Genomic DNA, 17924 nt, shown 5'->3' on the forward strand with positions numbered 1-17924 from the left:
TTTAGTGATAATACATGATAAGATATAGAAGGTTAAATTTTAGAGGTTTAGTAAATCGTTCAAATTTCAAAGCTCTTTATTTCTCTTTGCATTATTCCAATTTTAATGATTTCTTTACCAAATTGTAGAGAAAAGTTAGCTTTATAACCAGTATAAATTTAAATGTTTTAGTCATAATAGTCAGTGAGATATAGAAGGATAAATTTGAGAGGTTTTGTATCGTTCAAATTTCAAACTTCTATATCACTCTTTGTGTTGTTCTGATTGTAATGAATTCTTTGCTGAAATGTAGAGAAAAGCTATCTTTATAACTGGCGTAAATTTCAATCATTTAGTAATAATAACTGATGAGATGTAGAAGGTTAAATTTTGGTAGTTTTACAAACTGTTCAAATTTCAAACCTCTATATCTCTTTTGTATTATTCTGATTTTAAGGATTTCTTTACCAAATTGTAGAGAAGACTTTTCTCTATAATTGGTGTAAATAGCAATGTATTAGTGATAATAAATATTCAGATATAGAAGGTTAAATTTTGGAGGTTATGCAAACCGATCAAATTTCAAACCACTATTTTGTTCTTTCTACCGTTCTGATATTAATGATTCCTTTGCAATTGGTAGAGAAAAGTATACTCTATAATTAGCATAAATAGCATTGCTTTAGTGATAATAGTTATTGAGATATAGAAGGTTAAATTTTAGTGGTTTCGCAAACTGTTCAAATTTCAAACCCCTATATCATTCTTTCTACCGTTCTGATATTAATGATTTCTTTACCAAATTTTAGAGAAAAGTTTTTTCTATAAATGGTATAAATAGGAATGTTTTAGTGATAATAGTTATTCAGTTGTAGAAGGTTCAATTTTTGTTTTTTCGCAAACTGTTTATATTTCAAACCCCTATATTTTTCTTTACAGGAAGAAGTGTTTCGAGCTTAACTGCATTACATTAAAGTGCCATTTTTCTTTTACAGCTACTAAAAAGAAGTATTGCATCTATGGATTTTTGATGTTTAATTTTTTGTTTGCTGTTTTAGCAGGAAGTGTAATCGCAGTTAAATTTTTCTTACTCCTCTAAAATTTAAGTTCTTAAATCGCAGTTTAATTTTCCCATTTACGAAGAAATACGTTATTTCATTCAAAAACTTTTCCCAAGTAAATTGTTTTTGTGGGTTCTTTGGAGACTGTAGCTCTAAGCTTACTTTCAAAACATCTCATCTGCGGTAGTTACAGTTCAAACTTAATACCATATCAGGATATACCAGGGGTCGGCAACCCGCGGCTCGCGAGTCGCATGCGGCTCTTTTATCCAAATTGAGTGGCTCTTCAGCCTGCCCAAAATATATTTTATATTTTAATTTTATTGAAACGAATGAAAATTTCATTTATTAAAGATATTTTTTCAAAAAGAATGTTAAATGTGATACTTTTGAAATTGAATAGAATTATACAATATTATAATAAAATAAAGTACGTAATTATATAATACTTTCATCCAAATACACGTTTAGTTATTAATTATTTATTTATTTACTTTGTAATATGTAAAAATAAATGTATTAAAACTGTCCGACAGCACAGTTTCGTCAAAAACTGCACGACAAAGTGTAACATTGAAAAACACCCAACTTTAAACATTTTTTTTCTCTATTTCTATAAAAGATAAAATTCCCAAATCTTCTTTATATAGTACAGTAAATCCTTCTTTATAACTGTATAAAACATTTAAATGTTATTGAATATCATAAAATAATTTATGAATACAAATGACCTACAGAATTTTGTACATTGTCATTCTTGCGGCTCTTGGTAAGATTTATTAAAATTATTTAAGGAGAAATGGCTCTCTACATAAAATAGGTTGCCGACCCCTGGGATATACTGAAAGTATTGTTTTAACTTCAAATTTCTCGAAAACTAATCGAGACATTTTGTTTATATTATATCTGTTTATGGAGACAACTTTTGTCTATAGTTGTGTAAAATTTCGTAAAAAATCTGACAATTAGGAAACTTGATATTTACCATTAAATTATCGTTTTGTTTGAAACAGTGAAATATTTAACTTCAAATATCTCGAAAAGTAATCGATCGATTTTGTTTATATTTTATCTGTATATGGAGTAAACTTTTGTCTATAATTGTATAAAATTTAATAAAAATCTGTCGATTAGAAAACGAGATATTCAGAGTTAAAATTTGGTTTCGTATGAAACAGTGAAATCATTAACATCAAATATCTGGAAAAATACTCCATAGATTTTGTTTATATATTTTCTGCATATGGAGACATCTTTTATCTATAATTGTATAAAATTTAGTAAAAATCTGTAGAGTAGGAAAGGAGATATTTAGAGTTAAAATTTGGTTTCATTTGAAACAGTGAAATCTTTAACTCCAAATCTCTCGAAAACTAATTGATAGATTTTGTTTATATTTTATCTGTATGTGCAGTCAACATTTGTATATAATTGTATAAAATTTAGTAAAAATCTGTAGAGTAGGAAAGGAGATATTTAGAGTTACATTTTGGTTTCATTTGAAACAGTGAAATCTTTAACTCCAAATCTCTCGAAAACTAATTTATAGATTTTGTTTATATTTTATCTGTATGTGCAGTCAACATTTGTATATAATTGTATAAAATTTAGTAAAAATCTGTAGAGTAGGAAAGGAGATCTTTAGAGTTACATTTTCGTTTCATTTGAAACAGTGAAATCTTTAACTTCAAATATCACGAAAACTAATCGATAGCTTTTGTTTATATATTATCTGTATATGGAGACAAGTTTTGTCTATAATTGTGTAAAATGTCGTAAAAATCGGTTGAATAGAAAGCGAGATATTTAGAGTTAAAATTTGGTAACGTTCCAAACAGTGAAATATTAACCCTCAAATATCTCGAAATCTACTCAATAGATTTTGCTTATATTTTATCTGTATATGTAGACAACATTTGTCTATATTTGTATAAAATGTCGTAAAAATCGGTCGAATAGAAAGCGAGATATTTAGAGTCAAAATTTGGTATAGTTCCAAACAGTGAAATATTAACTCTCAAATATCTCGAAAACTACTCAATATATTTTGTTCATATGTTGTCTGTATATAAAGACATCTTTTATCTATAATTGTATAAAATATTGTAAAAATCTGTCGATTAGAAAACGGGATATTCAGAGTTAAAAATTGGTTTCGTTTGAAACAGTGAAATCATTACCATCAAATATCTGGAAAAATACTCGATAGATTTTGTTTATATATTATCTGCTTATGGAGACATCTTTTATCTATAATTGTACAAAATATTGTAAAAATCTGTCGAATAGAGAACGTGATATTCAGAGTTAAAATTTTGTTTAGTTTGAAAGATTGAAATCTTTAACTTCAAATATCTCGAAAACTAATCGATAGATTTTTTTATATATATTATCTGTATATTGAGACAACCATTGTCTATAATTGTATAAAATTTAGTAAATATCTGTAGAGTAGGAAAGGAGATATTTAGAGTTACATTTTGGTTTCATTTGAAACAATGAAATCTTTAACTTCAAATGTCACGAAAACTAATCGATAGATTTTGATTATATATTATCTTTATATGGAGACAAGTTTTGTCTATAATTGTGTAAAATGTCGTAAAAATCGGTCGAATAGAAATCGAGATATTCAGAGTTAAAATTTGGTTTCGTTTGAAACATTGAAATCTTTAACTTCAAATATCTCGAAAACTATATGATAGATATTGTTTATATTTTATCTGCATATGGAGTAAACTTTTGTCTATAATTGTATAAAATGAATTAAAAATCTGTCGATTAGAAAACGAGATATTCAGAGTTAAAATTTGGTTTCGTATGAAGCAGTGAAATCATTAACATCAAATATCTCGAAAACTACTCAATATATTTTGTTTATATGTTATCTGTATATGAAGACATCTTTTATCTATAATTGTATAAAATATTGTAAAAATCTGTCGATTAGAAATTGAGATATTCAGAGTTAAAATTTGGTTTCGTTCCAAACAGTGAAATATTAACCCTCAAATATCTCGAAAACTACTCAATATATTTTGTTTATATGTTATCTGTATATGAAGACATCTTTTATCTATAATTGTATAAAATATTGTAAAAATCTGTCGATTAGAAATTGAGATATTCAGAGTTAAAATTTGGTTTCGTTTGAAAAATTGAATTTTTTAACTTCAAATATCTCGAAAACTACTCAATATATTGTCAAAATCTGTAGAGTAGGAAAGGAGATATTTAGAGTTAAATTTTGGTTTCGTTGGAAACAGTTAAATCTTGAACTTCAAATATCTCGAAAACTAACCGATAAATTTTGTTTATATTTCACCTGTATATGGCGACTACTTTTGTCTAGTATTGTTTAAAATTTCATAAAAATCTGTAGTGTAGGAAACGAGATATTTAGAGTTAAATTTTGGTTTCGTTTGTCACAGCAAAATTTCAAATATCTCGAAAACTAGTTGATAGATTTTGTTTATATAACATTAAAGCGACGATGTGCTCTTACACTTGTTAGCAATCGTTTCAATTTATCGTCACGTGAACCGATTGTCATGAATGAAGTGTCATTCGTATCGAAATTTGTACAGATTTACACTTTAATAGTCTCGACTCTATGCCTCATAAGGAGGTGAGTTTGCCCCACTCAGGTAAGGCCCTTTCTATTATTATTATTACCAATATTTCTGTAACCATTAGTCCAATTTTGATAAAATTTAGCACAAAAAAGTGATTATAGCTCCTCTACTTGGCTGTGAAGTGCCATCATGCTATTACTTTTACTAAGAGGAAGTACTGCAATCAATGAGTGAACTGATTTACAGGAATGAATTGTCTTTCTATTCAAAATCTTTGCCTCCTTGCCTTTTAGGGAGAAGTACTGTAATCGCAGTTTATTTTTCTTACTCCTCTTTAAAGGAAGTACTGAAATCGCAGTTTAATTTTGCTATTTATGTACAAATACCTTCCTATTTTATTCAAAACGCTTTCTCAAAAAAATTGTTATTGAGGATGGTTTGGGAATTTCATCTATAATCATTCTTTAAAAAGATCTCTCAAGTGATAGTTACGGTTCCGACTTAATTCCTTATCAGGTCATAATGATAGAATTGCTTATTCCAAATTTTAAAAAATTACACATACCCAAGATAATATATTATGTAACTTTGCGAAATAGTCAAAAATGAAAATCTATTCAAAAGCTGCAAAAATCTCCTTAACAAAAACTTACCGTTTGAAATGTTAATTGTAAGGGTTGATTAAACGCCAAAAGGTATACAAATCAGCAAGTACCCATTATTTCATTAATACTTCATTGATATCATTTGAGTAATTTTACTGTATTAACTTTTCATTAATATTTTTTAGAATTTGTCAGATTTCACATATCCTTATGCTGGCCATTTCTTTTATAATAATTTTTGTTTTATGGTAATGGTAAAATGTAAAATGTGCATTCCATCTTCATAAATATATAGGCACTATATTTTAACTTTATTCCAAATTATTTCTCCGATTGATCTCTAATATGCTCTTTATTCTGTGTAATCACATACACATGCACATTAAAATTGAAAAAGTTAGAGTTAGTTACTGTTTAAATTTGAATCTTCAATTCGTCTAACAGAAGTTTTGGAGAGCACAGTTAATAACAAGTAAATTATTCAACAATAACTATTCATTTCTCTATTTTAAGTTAATGTATTCCCTTTAATTGAGTAATTGTAGTAAAAAACTTTAATAATTGGTTGGCTGCCCTAAAAATATGCATATCTTTATTTTCTTTATTTTATATTACATATATATAACATTGTGGGAAGAACACCTGGATTAAGAATGTAATTGAAGAAAACTATATTATTTAAGATTAAACAGGATTAATTATGACCTATTATTTTTAACCCTTGCTTTTTCAAATGTTTCTAAATGGCAGAAATTACGATCGGAAGATTTAATGAAATGTTAGGTATTTGCTGATTTGTGTACCTTTTGTCCTTTAATCAACCCTTACACTTAACTTTGTAAACTGTAAGTTTTTGTTAAGGAGATTTGTACCTTTGGATAGATTTTTCTTTTTGCCAATTTTGTAATGTTACATATCAGCCTGACAGATTTTGTTAACATTTGGAATAAGCAATGCATTCATTGTAACCTGATATGGTGTTAAGTAATCACTGGAGAGATCTTTTAAAAGAACGCTTATAGTCGCGGTCCCCAAGGAATTCACTAAAACAATTTACTTGGGAAAATGTTTTTAATAAAATAGGAAGGTATTTGTTCGTAAATAACAAAATTGAACTGGGATTGCAGTACTTCTTTCTAAAAGGCAAAGAGAAATTAAACTTCAATTACACACGATTGCAATAGTTCCCTTTAATAGCTGTAAGAGTAGAATGGCACATTAATGTCTTGCAGTAAAACTCGAAACACTTCATTCTGCCAAATTTTATCAAAATTCGTCGAAAGTTATTGATTATTAAGAGGTGCCTTACTTGAGTGGAGCAAACTCCGTTTCTAATGTTGTAGACGTCGAGATCCACAAAAGCTACATCCACATAAAATTTCGAATCCAATGACAATTCTTTCATGAAAATCAGTTTACGATTGCAGTACTTCCTCTTTGTAGGTGTAACAGCAGATGGCACTTTAAAGACACTTAGGGAAGCTTTAGTCACTTCTTTGTGCTAAGTTTTATCAAATCGCACTAAGCGTAAAGAAATATTAGTAATCATAGTTTTAGAGAAGGCCTTACTTGCCTGGGGCAAACTCCCCTCCTTTAGAGTCACAACGTCAAGACTTCCAAAATGCAAATCTGTACAAAGCTTCCATTCGAATTCATGAAAATCGGTTCACGCGTCGATAATTTGAAACGATTGCTATACTTCCTCTTAGTATGTGTAAGAGCAGAACGTAGCTTTAATGTTGCTTAGGGGAGCTCTAACTTTTTCATGCTGCCAAATTTTATCAAAATTGGGCTTAGATTTACAGAGTTATTAGTAATAACAATTTATGGAGGGTACCTTACATAAATGGGGCTAACTCCTTTCTTGTTCGATATACAGCGTCGAGACCCCCAAAAGGCACGTGTACATGAAATTCCGAATTGAATGACACCTCATTCATAAAAATCGGTTCGCGCGATTAGGCGCTACGTCGTTTACAAAAAAGGTAAGAACAGGAACAAGAATTTTTGAAAATGTCGTTTTTGCTCATTTTCAGCAACTTTTTTCTCGAAATCTATCAGATCTGAGTTGTTGCAAAAAAAATAAAGTTATAAAGAAGGAATTACCCTGTATTATAAAGAAAATTTGGGAATTTTATCTTTTATAGAAATAGAGGAGAAATTGTCAAAGTTGGGTGTTTTTCGACGTTACGCTTTTTCGTGCAGTTTTTGACGATCAACCCTTTATACAACTTACGAATTTTATGGAGATTTTTTGCCCAAACTGAAGGTATCAGCGAGGGATCAACACTGGCAGAAAGGTGCATTAAACAGTGGTATTGCAGTCCGCCTATAGATCCTACATTATTTAAAAGAAATATCTAAATATCAGTTATTGGAAATTAGCTGTGATTTCGCTCCATACTGTATCATTGCACAGGGGCCCATCTACATTTGAATTAAAGGCCAAGTTTATGAAAATTCATATTAGCAGATAAACTTGTTTCCACTACACCTACGAGAGTTATAGTCAGGGAAAATCCAATGCGTATTTCTCATCTTATTTTCCGATATTAATTGTATAAAAATTGTTCTCAAAATATTTCTTAAATTTGAGTAAAATTATCTTTAAAAAGTTTCTTCTCTGCCAAGACATCACTACCCGGGCTCTCCTGGTCCGTCAAATAAATATGCCAGAAAAGAGAAACCTGCAGAAAAAAGAAATCATGAAATTATAAGATAACTATAGAACTATAGAATAACTATAGAACCTGAATAAATGTTATTAAATTTTGAATATCAACAAATCTTAACACGTTCAGATTCATAATTATTCAAACAAAACACAATCTGTTGGAACCTAGGTTTTCTAAATAGTCAGTTTTGAATTCTAGCATTAGTTTGTTTCAGAAATAATCTAACGAAGTAGAGTGTAATCTAACCTGTTAGGGAACTTGGCAAAACAACCCAATCTCAGTCTACATACACATCTAATGACTTATCAGTTTGATAGCTTAGACTACCACACTCTTTAGTTTTCTATATAGTCCAATCATCTTCAAATACTACAATACAATTAGTTTCATAAATAGCCTACTTCTCAGTCTAATCATTAACTTAGCCTTACTGCATTTAATTTCCAGAAAAATCTTCCAGTCTGATTAAAAACTTAGTCTACTTTAGTTTACTAAATAGTTTAATCTTAAGACTGTTGAAAACTTACTTTTCCTATTTTAGATGTGTAGTCCAATCTTCATTTTGTTTGAAAACTGGAAAGATTTGCTAAATCGTTGCAGTAACCACCAGAAAATGGAATACTTCAATCAGGTAGTATTTGTGCTCTGTAAACAAAACGTATAATGTTTAGTTTTTGTATTTCAAGGTAAACTTCTTGTTAGAATCTGATGTTCGGACAAAGTTTGTCCATTAATGGTAAAAGAAAGTGTTAATTAATTTGATGGCTTCAAGTTATTCTAAAACCTCAACATACGTTAGGGGCAGTGCTGGTCAACAATTAGGAATTACAATAATTTGAAGAATCCTATTGCTAATATTGCGTTTTCAATAAATTTGGTAATTTTATGTCATTTATATTAAAAGCGGAACTATAAATGTTTGCGTAATTCCGATCTAGCTGAACTATGGCAAAAGGGATGAAGAATTTAATAGAGTAAAAGGTAGCCTGTATGAGAAACTTTGGCCAATTGATACTAATTGGGGATTGCAATGTGCACATAGGAGAATGCCAGGTATTTCTGCCTAACTAATACGATAAACCACAATGTGCCTTGGCTAAAAAAAAGAGGTCGAGAGATTCCAAAATAGATTCTAGAGGTAAGCAATTTCTCTAAATGTGTGAAGATGAAAATTTTGTTATCCCTAATAGACGTACCTTAAATGACCAAAGTGGCGATTACACATATATTTCAAAAGTTGGATGTGTTTGCCATTTGTTAGCGATTTTAAAGTACTGGCTGATACATTCTCTGACTACATGCCTATTACGCTACAACTATCCAGCGGTATGAAACATGCGAGGAAAATCTCACTCCATTGCTTCCAAAACTAATTTGGGTACAAAAGAATGAAGATGGGTACATCTATCTATCTGAGGAATCAATTAATGATTTATTTTAAATGATAAGGGATGGACCCAGTCACAAACAATACAAACATGACACGCATGCTTTGGCGGATGCACTCAACAATATTATTCAGCCGAGACGTCTTAATCAAATCTCAATACGACAGGCTGCAACGCAAGTGTAAAAGAGGAAGTGGAATCTTGTATCAAGCGAGCAGCGGATGATCGGAGGGCTGGTAATAATAGCTCGAGAACCCTTGATGGGTTTTGAATGTCTTAAGTTGCGGAAAAGATCATTTGTAATTTTAAATATTTCCAGGAAATCCAATTCACAGGCAATAAAATTAATGTATCTTTCAGCTAACAAATTATACAAACAAATACTTTTAACTAAAAGGTGGGAATATTACAATAATTTTATTATCAATTTCAAACTGATTAATTGTAATTAAGAATTTTGGAGCATTATAAATAAAATTAAAAAAAGGAAATTTATTTCGAGTTCTTCAATAAAAATGGAAAATTGGGTTAACTATTTTGAAAACTTACTAAACCCTCCTTTGAATGCAGGTGCTTTTTCATATGTGTAGTTTTGTACAGAACAGTATAGCAAGAAGGAAAAAGTGCAGTATACTTTTCTCAAAAATGGTTGCTACAGTTTCCATTGAACTCCGTAATGAAACAGTTAGGATCTATAAATTTTTTTCCATCATTTTTTCTGTAAAATTTGTGATCTTTTACTTGACTTTGCGGATTAAGGAGTCTCCTCTGTTTTATGGAACTCGAGCAGACCTCTTTCGATAGAGCAGGATACATCCATTAACTACATGATGGGATGGTTTAGGTTGTAAGGCTGTCAGTCGGAACAAGGTTAATGGTGGAATCGCTTAGCAAGGTTCCTCCTCAAAGTTATTGTTCGTTCGGACAGCTGTGAATCTTAGGTAGTACAAGTGCGCATCTGAAAGTTTGTCATGGCTGTTGATGTGGTTGATCTTTAAATACATTTTAACCTTCTTAACTAGTGAAGAAAGGGAAAAGTTAGGTGAGGAGGATTGGAATGCAGGGAGAAAAGGAGAGGAAAAACCTGCAGCTAGCCCCATAGACAAAGTAAGCGATTAAATCACGATTAAAAGAGTTTTAAAATGAGAGTTGAAGTACTCTCTCAGCTTGCCCGCTATTTTCCTTTCTTTAGTCGGCTATGACTTATGTTTGCTACTTCTCCCCCAGAAATCTCATGTTAGGGCACGTTCCTCTAAAGCACCATTCAGATGCATCGCACAGTCTCTGCTAGAGCATTAGCTTAGGATACTTGTAGCTAGTTAGCCGTCGTGTGAATTTCGTTTATAGCCTCCAACCACTTTCCTTTTAACTCGGTAGCTATACACAATGCTTACATGTAGAAATATAACTTTTCTTTGAAAAACATTCCATAAAATAAACATTTTTTTAGGATGAAAGTCATGAGGGGTGCTGATTCGCTTCCTTCTAAAAGTTTTATAACTTTTGTTTAAAAACAATTTTTTAGGGTGCTTATGATTGTGGTTGGAGTTCTTTTTACAGGTAATTTTTGTTATTTTCATTAATCCTTTCAGTCTCTGAAAGGCCCCTTTTAGAGTAATATAAATTGAAATGGCTAATTTGCTGATAACCAACTGAGCTTATTGCATTAAATTTTTGGTAACCAGTAGGTAGTGATCTAGTTACATAACTTTTGTTCTATGGTTAGGTTCTTATGGCCAAAGCACCCTTTTGGGTTGTGTTGTTATTCCACTTTTCTTGCGTTAAGATTCTACTGTATCTAAATTTTTTAATTTGCAAAAGACATTTGACCAAAAATATGAACCTCTCGAACAATGTTTTTTCCCTTTCTATGTTTTCATGAACCAGGTACAGTGTTTTCGTAGATTTATTTACTTTTCGAGGGAAATTTACATCCTCAGATGTACATCTATCTGAGGAATCAATTAATGAATTAAATGATAAAGGATTGGGGTCCACTGGGTAGTCACAAACAATACAAACATGACACGCATGCTTTGGCGGATGCACTCAACAATATTCAGCCTAATAGCCCAGATGACTTTTTTAACGTATCGCTTTTGTTTAACATTCTTCCATGTTAATTGATTTTAAGGGGAATCCTTCATGAATTGGCTAAAAATTTCCTTTTATCCATGAACATAAGTTGGAATCAAGTGGTAAAAATATTCAGTTTGAAGAAAAGTAGTTAGTTGAAAGTTTGAGAATTTTAATGAGAAATAGCCGTGTGAGTGTTCACACAGTTAAGAAAAAATAAAAATTAATAATGTTATTTGAGTAATGACGTATTGCGAAATCCACTATTGAATGTCATTACCTCAAATCACGGAATGATGGATAAATAAGTTGATACAAATACGAAAATGTAATAAATAAATTAGAAAACAATGGTGCCCAGTCATTCCTATTTGTGTTAGAATTCAAGATTCTAAAAATAATGAAACTATATCTTTAAGAAGAGACTACAATCTTTGGCGAGAATTAAAAACCTGGTGTGCAACTCACACGACTTTCGCTTTCTGTAATTCACAAAGGGGTAATTTAAAATGTTCCTTTACATTTAGAAATTGTGCTGCTTGCTGGTTAGCTGCAGTATTATGCTGGTTTCCTTGCAACAAAATAACAGCAGCTTCTTCTGTGTTGGGAAAATGGGGGCAGTGTATGGCTTCTAGAAACTGGCCCGCCCATTATCTTTAAATTCAGTTTTTTAAATTACCTACACATTGATCCATAAAATATTTTTTAATCATTTTACAAGGGATTTTTTTTTTTAAACGATATTTCTGGGGTACAGGTTGGAGTTTGCTTGCATCTGAGGTTCCTTTATATTTTGCGGTTAATTAACGGTAAATATGTTTCAAAATTCGTTTGAAAAATGCCTAGGTTAGAATGTTGATAATTATAATAAGGTAAAGCAGTGTGAGTGTTCAAACCGTGTTTTTTTCTCTATCGGAATTGATTTTGAGTGGTTCTGTACGGATAATTCACATTTCACAGTGCTATATAGATGCCTCAACTCGTACATTGTTGTAGGGGATAAGTATCTAAGGAAAATTCGATGCTTATATTGTGAGGGTAGATAGTCTATCTACTCTCAGATCGAAATTTATTTCTAAGTATATAATACATGCAACTGAGACAGAAAAGTTAATAAATCTGGTATCCACTGTTAGTCTGGATGAAATTATAATATATATCTTTTTGTTATGAACAGCCTAAAATGTAAATTATACAATAGTAAATGATTTTTATTTTGAAGTTTTTCATATGAATAGATATGTATTTTATTCTGCAATATATTATTTACTACTATTATTGATATAAATTCATATATGTATATGTATTTTTAATGGGTGAATTCATTATTATTTGATTTTTATATAAAAAGTTTTTTTTTTCGTTTTGTTATTATGCTTGCTGAGGGTATTTATTTTATTTTTTTTCCTTTTTGCTAATTTAGGTCGAAGCTTTTAGTCATTATAATTTTCACTTCATTAATTTTCTTTGATACTGATTTATTGGTTATTTTTAGTTTTGAATACTTTGTATTTTTTTCTGTATGTATTTAAACACAACTCCTTGCTTACAAGTTGTAAACTTTTAAAAGCAATAAACACTATATTATTATTATTATATATTTATTTCTCCTTAAAAAAAACTTACAGTTTTAAATGTTAAGTATAAGGGTTGATTAAACGCAAAAAGGTACACAAATCAGTAAGTACCTAACATTTCATTAATACTTCTAGTACCATATTTTTTAGAATGTAATAGATGTCACAGACCATTAGCATGTAAGTATTAAAACTGTCCGGTAGGACAGTTGTATAAGGGTTGATCGTCAAAAACTGCACGAAAAAGCGTAACGTTGAAAAACACCCAACTTTGACAATTTTTTTCTCTTTTTCTACTAAAGATAAAATTCCCAAATTTTCTTTAAAATAAGGGGCAAACCCTCCTTTATAACTGTAATTTTTTTGCAACAACCCAGATCTAATAGGTTTCGAGAAAAAAGTTGCCGAAAATGAGCAAAAACGGCTTTTTCAAAAATTGTTCTTCTTCTTCTTCTTCTTGTTGTTGTTACCTTTTTTGTAAACTGCGTAGTGCCTAAACGCGTGAACCGATTTTCATGAATGAGGTGTCATTCGATTCGGAATTTTATGTAGATGTGCCTTTTGGGGGTCTCGACCCTGTACATCGAATGGGGGAGGGGTTAGCCCCCTATATGTAAGGCCCCCTTTAAAATTATTATTACTAATTACTCTGTAAATCTTGGCCCGATTTTGATAAAATTTGGCAGGATGAAAGGGTTAGGGCTCCCCTGCGTAACAATAAAGCGACGATCTGCTCTTACACTTGTTAAGGGTAAGTATAGCAATCGTTTCAAATTATCGACACGTGAACCGATTTTCATGAATGAAGTGTCATTCGAATCGAAATTTTGTACAGATTTACACTTTAAAAGCCTCGACGCTGTGTCTCATAAGGAGGGAAGTTTGCCCCCCACCCAAGTAAGGCCCTTTCTAAAACTATTATTACCTATATTTCTATAACGCTTAGTCAGATTTTGATAAAATTCAGCTCAAATAAGTGGTTAAAGCTCCTCTACGTGGCTGTGAAGTGCCATCATGCTCTTACACCTACTAAGAGGAAGTACTGCAATCGTTAAAATTATCAATGAGTGAACTGATTTACATCAATGAATTGTCGTTCGATTCAAAATCTTTGCCTCTTTGCCTTTTAGGGAGAAGTACTGTAATCGCAGTTCATTTTTCTTGCTCCTCTTGAAAGGAAGTACTGAAATCGCAGTTTAATTTTGTTACTTAAGTACAAATACCTTCCTATTTTATTCAAAACGCTTTCTCAAAAAAAATTGTTATTGAGGATGGTTTGGGGACCGCAACTATAATCATTCTTTAAAAAGATCTCTCCAGTTAGGTTCCGATTTAACACCTTATCAGGTTATAATGATAGAATTGCTTATTGCAAATTTTAAAAAAATCTGTAAAGCAGATATGTAACTTTGCAAAATAGACAAAAAGGAAAATCTATCCAAAAGGTACAAAAATCTCCTTAACAAAAACTTACAGTTTAAAAAGTTAAGTATAAGGGTTGATTAAACGCCAAAAGGTACACAAATCAGCAGTACCCAGCATTTCATTAATACTTCATTGATATCATTTAAGAAATTTTATTGCATTAATTTTCATTAATATTTTTTAAGAATTTATTAGATGTCACAGACCCTTATGCTGGCAGGTTCATTCATATTTTTTTTTTATAATTGTGATAAAATGTATATTATATCTTCGTATAAATAGGTACTCAATTTTAACCCTATTCCAAATTATTCTTCTGATTTCTCTTTAATGTGCCCTTTATTCTGAAGTTGTCACATATACATGCTTGTTAAAGTAGAAAAAGACAATGTTAGAGTCGGCTACTGTTTAAATTTGAATCACAGAGGATTTAAAACAATATTTCGGTCTTGAATTCGTCTTGCCGAAATATTCGTGAGCACAAATAACACACAGTTAAGAACAAGTAGATTATTCAACAATATTTATTCATTTCTCAATTGTAATTTAATTTAGTCCCTCTAATTTTACTTATAGTAAAATACTGGAATAATTAGCTGTCCTAAAAATATGCATATCTTATTTATTTTATATTACATATATACAACATTGTGGGAAGAACACCTAGTTTGAGAATGTAATTGAAGAAAACTATATTATTTGCGATAAAGCCAGATAATTATTACCTATTATTATAAACGTTTGACTACTACATAAAATAACAATTACTTTAATCGAAGAATGAACTTAAGCCGACGATTTTTATTTAAAAATAAAAATAAATAAATAAAATAAAATCATTGATGTATGTTGGTGTGAGCATTTTTTAAAAAACGTTTATGAATTTTTTAGCCTCATATTTTTTTTATTTATTTATTATAACGTTTTCTTTTTCACCTGTAATTAATAGTTTGATTATTATAGATAAATAGATAATGCAGTCAATCTAAGTTAAATGGTGTGCTACTTGAACAAATATTTTGATGATGAAAATGGCCAGTATAAGGGTCTGTGACATCTAATAAATTCTTAAAAAATATTAATGAAAATTAATGCAATAAAATTTCTTAAATGGTATCAATGAAGTATTAATGAAATGCTGGGTACTGCTGATTTGTGTACCTTTTGGCGTTTAATCAACCCTTATACTTAACTTTTTAAACTGTAAGTTTTTGTTAATTTATGATGGATGTAAGAGATGAAAGTCCGAAAGCGGCGGTGGCTCTACTAGCGCACAGAAAAGGCAAAAATGAAGTGAGATATTGAAAATACGTAAACCTCTGGAGAAAATAGGTAGAACATCCGGAATACCATCAGCCAATATTCAGCAACAAGAACAGTGTTCAATAAGTCCGTACAACTGCTGACTTATGCAGTTTATGTCATTGGGAGGTCACAAAGAGCTGTGGAAGAAAGATTTGTCGCTCTAGAAGGTCCGGCAATACGAATGGATTAAAGTATTAACGCGAATAAAACCAAATACTTGGCGTCAGGTTGTAATAGTATCATCGTAGTTCATTTTAAGCCTTTGGGAGGTTATGAGACCGTAATGAGTTGATTTACTTAGCTCTCAAATAACCACTTAAACAACGACTTACCTACTGATGTCAGCAGAAGAGTAATGACTGCAAACAGACGGTTTTACAGACCATACCCCTCTACTTTAATTTAAGAAGGAGCCTGGTAGATAAAGTAGCGACCCGTCCAATGATGATCTACGGCTGTGAGAACTTGGGCAGTTCGAAAGTCGATGATACAGAGATTCTTACGCCCATTAGAAGATATATGAAACTACGTGGGATAGACAGAAGCGAAGGAACAAATCTCACTAACAGATCTACGATCTATACAAGGAGCCGAACGTTATCGCCGTCGTTAAGATGTGGTAGATAGGTGGTCTGGGCTTATGGCCGATAAGGCTTAAGCCGATTTCCGAAAGACCGATTCGGAAATGCAAAAAAAAGATGATGACAGAGCGACGATGGCCATGTAGTGTGGTGGAAGATGCCAGGAAGTTAAATTATTGTATTACTGTAGTTTGATAGATCGATAGACTGGCGGTAGTTGTTGAAGGCCAGGTCCCAGAAATGAGTTATAACGCCATTTTAGTAATAGTGATAGTTCTAACTACTTTAGGCTAAAGTAATTGAACCAAACATTTCAAGTCTGTTACTTTACTTAAGTAATTGCTTCTTGTATTATAGATTATTATTACATTAATCAAATATTAATTAAGATTTTTTCCTATTTTGGCAGATTACAGCAGCGAACGGCGAGCTGGAATTACATCCAAGAGGAAAGAGGCCATGTCAGAAGAGACTGAAGTAAGTCACATTATAATTACTAATAATTTTACAGAAATCAACACACATGTGTTATCAAATGCAGTCAATGCTAAAGTAACTTTCAACGAGCGAATTTAGGGTGTAACAAAAGTTTGCAGATAAATGAGGGCACTTTAACCAAAAATGTAATGCTGCAGTGTTGTTTCATTAATTCTAATCTATTATTGTCACGGCCACCTGCATCGATTAATAAAATATAAAGATATTAAGAAACACAGGCAACAAGGATTGGAGGATTAAGGCGGTAGCAATCCGTAATTACCGCACATATAGTTTATATACATATATACATAAATGGGGATTGTTGAATTGTTGTGAAGGAAAACTAACAAAGGGTAAATATTGGAAGTTTGGAGAAAGGTTAAGAATTGCAATTGGAAAAAGTCACGTACGTGTTCACACGGAGTTCGCCCAGAGAGTTTCAAGGCGTGGAATTTGGTTGGCTCAAAGATGGGTTCAATAAAATAATGGCCTAGTTCATCTTGGCGCGAGCTTAATTGCGAGGGTCAACAAAACATTTTTGAATTGAAAGGAGAAAGAAAAAAATTTCACACAAACCTTTGTCATTGCACAAGTAATTAAAACTGTCCGGTAGGACAGTTGTATAAGGGTTGATCGTCAAAAACTGCACGAAAAAGCGTAACGTTGAAAAACACCCAACTTTGACAATTTTTTTTCTCTTTTTCTATAAAAGATAAAATTCCCAATTTTTCTTTAAAATATAGGGGAAATCCTCCTTTATAACAGTAATTTTTTTGCAACAACCCAGATCTAATAGGTTTCGAGAAAAAAGTTGCCGAAAATGAGCAAAAACGGCTTTTTCAAAAAATGTTCTTGTTCTTGTTGTTGTTGTTGTTGTTGTTGTTGTTGTTGTTGTTGTTGTTGTTGTTGTTGTTGTTGTTGTTGTTGTTGTTATTACCTTTTTTGTAAACAACGAAGCGCCTAAACGCGTAAACCGATTTTCATGAATGAGGTGTCATTCGAGTCGGAATTTTATGTAGATGTGCCGTTTGGGGGTCTCGACGCTGTACATCGAATGGGAGAGGAGTTAGCCCCCTTTATGTAAGGCCCCCTCCAAAGTTATTATCACTAATTACTCTGTAAATCTTGGCCCCATTTTGATATTAATTTGCTAGGATAATAGGCTCCCCCTACGTAACATTAAAGCGGCCATCACCT

At 31.3% G+C, this 17924-nt stretch overlaps 1 protein-coding gene across 8 annotated transcripts in view; it reads left to right on the forward strand.

The window, feature by feature from the left end:
- Positions 1 to 17924, forward strand: part of Obsc (Obscurin) — a 226868-nt gene that overhangs the window by 30194 nt on the left and 178750 nt on the right. For all 8 annotated transcript variants that reach the window (XM_074138259.1, XM_074138258.1, XM_074138266.1 and 5 more), the window contains one exon: positions 16657 to 16724. In XM_074138259.1, coding sequence (XP_073994360.1) covers positions 16657 to 16724 — 68 coding nt within the window. The remainder of the gene's footprint in view (positions 1 to 16656; positions 16725 to 17924) is intronic.

Source organism: Rhodnius prolixus, unplaced genomic scaffold (genome assembly GCF_049639745.1).
Source record: "Rhodnius prolixus isolate KJV_2025 unplaced genomic scaffold, Rpr scaffold_11, whole genome shotgun sequence".
NCBI classification, from domain to species: Eukaryota; Metazoa; Arthropoda; class Insecta; order Hemiptera; family Reduviidae; genus Rhodnius; species Rhodnius prolixus.